Below are 4,605 nucleotides of genomic sequence, written 5' to 3'. Positions count from 1 at the left end.
TTCAGCCGCCGACGCCCTCGCCGCGCTGGCTTCCACCTCCGACCCTTCGGTCAAACGAATCATACCCGTCGAGGGAATAGATCAACCAAGTATCTCTATCCCAGTTAAGGCTTAGAGCATTAACCAGGTCCAGGCCGGATCCGGTCCGCACTCGGGAGAACCTGAACAAGTACCTGATCGGGACGACANCAGCCCCAAAGAAACGCATTGACCTGGTGTTCAAAGGACTCTCTCTTTGCCGTACCTCCCCCGGCTCGGTATTTACCCCGCCTCCGGCTCCCCGGAGGCTCGCGAGCTTCCGCCCGTTCATCTCCCGATGTTTCAAAGAGTCAAATCCGACTCATAGAGTCGACTTCATCACGGGAGGATCCTCCTTATGTCGTAACTCAGTTAATTCGATCAAGGCCTACCAACGTAGGGTCGATAGTTACCATCGTGAACGGAAACCCCGCTCGGACCCGGACTACGAGATTACGTTTTGGGAAAGCGAAACCGCGGACCTGGATAAACCCCACGACGACGCTCTAATCGTAAGGTTAGACGTCGGGGGATGCGAGCTCTCCAGAATAATGATCGACACCGGGAGCTCCGTCGATCTCTTGTTCTACGATGCTTTTAGGCGGATGGGTTATCCTGATTCCGAGCTAAAAGGGGCCAAAACCCCGCTCACCGGGTTCGCCGGCGACACGACCTTAGCTAAGGGCACCATTTCCCTCATAGTGGAAGCCCGTGGGGTACGACGTCTCGTCGACTTCGTGGTCGTCGATCGTCCCGCCCCCTTCAACGCTATCCTCGGCAGACCTTGGTTGTATGGGATGAAGGCGGTCCCGTCAACGTACCACCAATGTGTGAACTTCCCGTCACAGGGCGGAATTGCCACCATCTACGGTAGCCAACGAACCTCAAGACAGTGTTACAGAAGCGGTTACGATCTGATCAAAAAATCCGACCAATAGCAATTAATGATCGCTGACGAGCTGGAATCAAGACAGCTCGTTAAGCGCACAGATCCCGCCTCGCGCGGACCCGTAATGACCAAGGTCGATCAGGTCCCAATCATGGAAGGGCACCCGGAACGATGCGTTGGAATCGGGGCCGATCTCAAACCTAGTACAAGGAACGACCTGATCCAGTTTCTGGGTCGGAATCACAACACCTTCGCCTGGTCCTCATCGGACATGAAAGGAATCGACATTAGCGTGACTTCTCACCAGCTCAACGTCGACCCCACCTACAAACCCATAAAACAGAAGCGTCGTAAGCTCGGCCCCGAAAGGGCGAAAGCAGTGAACGACGAGGTGGATCGACTATTGAAAATAGGGTCTATCCGCGAGGTCCAGTACGCCGAGTGGCTAGCCAACCCCGTAGTGGTCAAAAAGAAAAACGGGAAATGGCGGATCTGCATTGACTTCAAAGATCTCAACAAAGCCTGTCCGAAGGACAATTATCCGCTTCCTCATATCGATCGACTGGTCGAGGCAACCGCCGGACACGAGACTCTCTCCTTTATGGACGCCTTCTCGGGGTATAATCAAATTTTGATGGACCCCGCCGACCAGGAAAAGACCGCGTTCATTACGGACCGAGGCACCTATTGCTACAAAGCAATGCCTTTCGGACTTAAAAACGCAGGAGCAACCTACCAGAGGTTAGTCAACAAGATGTTCGCCGAGCATCTTGGAAAAACCATGGAAGTTTACATCGACGATATGCTCGTCAAGTCAATGCGCGAGCAGGATCATATTCCTCAGCTCGAAGAATGCTTCAAAATACTAAACCTGTATGGAATGAAGCTCAACCCGACCAAGTGCACGTTCGGTGTCGCGTCGAGAGAATTCCTTGGGTATCTGGTCACAGAACGTGGGATCGAAGCGAATCCAAAACAAATTGCGACCTTCCTCGAAATGCCTTCGCCAAGGACAACTCGGGAGGTCCAGAGGTTAACAGGGCGGATAGCCGCCCTGAACCGATTCATTGCGCGGTCTACAGACCGTTGCCTCCCATTCTACCAGTTGCTTAAGGGCAATCGGAAATTCGAGTGGGACGACAAGTGTGAAGAGGCATTCCAAGAATTAAAAAAGTACCTCACTGAACCCCCTGTCCTGTCGAAGCCTGCGGATGGGGAACACCTCTTCCTCTATATCGCCGTATCCGACTCCGCGGTAAGCGGGGTATTGGTACGAGAGCACGAGGGGGAACAGAAACCCGTCTATTACGTCAGCAAGACCCTTGTTGACGCTGAAATGCGATACCCCGCTATGGAAAAGCTGGCACTAGCAGTCGTGATGTCGGCTCGCAAACTGCGCCCTTATTTCCAGTCGCACACGATCGTAGTGATGACGTCCCAACCCATTCGGACCATCCTTCACAGTCCTAGCCAGTCCGGCAGGTTAGCCAAATGGGCCATAGAACTCAGCGAATACGATATCGAATACCGGCCACGCACCTGCGCCAAGGCGCAAGTCCTCGCCGATTTCGTCATCGAACTCGCCACGACCAACGAAAATACCGGGAACGCCTCCGAGAGATGGTCGCTATACGCGGACGGAGCATCGTCCAGACAGGGGTGCGGAATCGGAATCCGACTCATATTCCCGACCAACGAAATAATGGAACAGTCCTTCCGACTTGGGTTCGTAGCCTCGAACAACGAGGCTGAGTACGAGGCCCTAATAGCCGGACTCCGGCTGGCATTAGGTGTGGGTGTCAAAGAGCTCGCTGCATTCAGCGACTCGCAGCTCGTAACCGGTCAGTTCCATGGGAGCTACGACACGAATTGTGAGCGGATGGGCGCTTATCTCCAAGTCGTTCGATCAATGGCCGAGCAGTTCTCAACGTTCGAACTCACCAAAATTTCCCGGGGAGAGAATTCAGCCGCCGACGCCCTCGCCGCGCTGGCTTCCACCTCCGACCCTTCGGTCAAACGAATCATACCCGTCGAGGGAATAGATCAACCAAGTATCTCTATCCCAGTTAAGGCTCAGAGCATTAACCAGGTCCAGGCCGGATCCGGTCCCCACTCGGGAGAACCTGAACAAGTACCTGATCGGGACGACGAGCTCTTGGACGATCTTATCTCCGAAGACGAGCAAGAAGCGGAACCCGAAACGGACTGGCGAGTCCCAATTCGTGATTATATCACAAGTGGGACCGCACCAAAGGATCGATGGCAAGCGCGTAAGCTCAAAGCTCAGAGCGCGCGGTTCTGTATCATCGGCGAGGAGTTATACAAGCGGTGTATCTCCGGACCATACCTCAGGTGCGTGCACGGGGACGAAACCCTTAGCATCATGAGGGACGCCCACGAGGGTCCCTGCGGAAACCACTCCGGAGGACGATCACTGGCCCTCAGAATCAAACGGCAAGGATACTTTTGGCCAACCATGCTCGCGGACTGCGACGAGCACGCTAGAAAGTGTGATCCCTGCCAACGACACGCACCTCTGATCAATCAGCCCGCTGAGCTAATGAGCTCGGTCTCCGCTCCTTACCCCTTCATGCGGTGGTCGATGGATGCCATTGGACCCCTCGAACAGTCGGGAAAACGACGCGTTACTAACCTACTGGTTGTGACCGATTACTTTACTAAATGGATCGAGGCCGAATCCTACCAGTCCATCACGGGTGAACACGTAAAGGATTTTCTCTGGAAAAACGTGGTGTGTCGACACGAAATCCCCTACGAGATCGTAACTGATAACGGGACGAACTTGGTGTCCGCTATGGTTCAAAAGTTTTGCGACACATGGGNATTTAAAAGCCCTTTCGGGCAAATAACGCAAGTTCAAAACGATAAATAAAATAAAGACGCCATAACTCAAACGTCTTCTTCCCCGGTCCCAGCCTCCGGATCCTTCGCGGCACTCGCGTTGCTCCCATGCTCGTCCAGACCGCGCGGGACCCCGGTTCTGGCGTCAACCTCCATGGGCGCGACCGAGTCTTCCGAGATCTGAGGAAGGTCCAATTTGCTCACCGAAAAGTCCGAAACCGCCAAGGAGTTGGACCTAACCGCAAGGACCGCCCGCTGCGTCTCGAGAACTTGCACCTCCTCCGCAATTGATGTCCTCCCCTCGTCGATCTGCTTGATCAAAAGAAGGTTGGACTCGATCTCTGCGAGATCGCTCTCGACCGCGGTCTGCTCTTTCTTCCTCTCCCACTTGCTCTTCACTGAATCCAGCACCGCCCGGTAGTCTTGGGACATCCGCTCCTTGGCCTCACGAACAGCTCGACGAGTCGCCTCCGCATGTTTTGCCCCTTCCCCGAGGAAGATCGCGAAACCGAAACGACATGAAAGATTCTCTGGATATTCGCCTTTCAACCCTCCCAAAAATAGGTTAAAAGGCTGGGGGGCAATTGTTGGTGTTGGGTTTCGACGATCATAAGGCCCACCAAATAAGCCCATTAGGGCGTACGCGCAGGCCAGGAAAAGAGGCCCAGTAAGGGCCCATGGAGGAAAACCCGAGCAGGAGGATGAAGTCAACCTGGAGAAGAAATCGGGATTGGGGAGCCGAGATTGCAGCGAGACGTTCAGGAAGGGTTTCGAGGAATTTTAGTTTAAATAGCAGATGAATGTGAAGGACACAACACATGTAATCAAGCTCAGAG

General features: G+C 54.0%; 1 protein-coding gene across 1 annotated transcript in view; it reads right to left on the bottom strand.

Moving 5' to 3' along the window:
* LOC104715712 (uncharacterized protein At3g60930, chloroplastic-like) overlaps positions 3,818–4,605 on the bottom strand; it is a 3,883-nt gene continuing 3,095 nt past the window's right edge. Inside the window, exon 4 of the mRNA XM_010433096.2 lies at positions 3,818–4,342. Coding sequence (XP_010431398.1) covers positions 3,818–4,342 — 525 coding nt within the window. The remainder of the gene's footprint in view (positions 4,343–4,605) is intronic.

The sequence above is a fragment of the Camelina sativa genome, chromosome 9 (assembly GCF_000633955.1).
Source record: "Camelina sativa cultivar DH55 chromosome 9, Cs, whole genome shotgun sequence".
Lineage (NCBI taxonomy): Eukaryota > Viridiplantae > Streptophyta > Magnoliopsida > Brassicales > Brassicaceae > Camelina > Camelina sativa.
The sequence above is the reverse complement of the archived record's forward strand: the minus strand, read 5'-3'. Positions and strand labels throughout refer to the sequence as shown.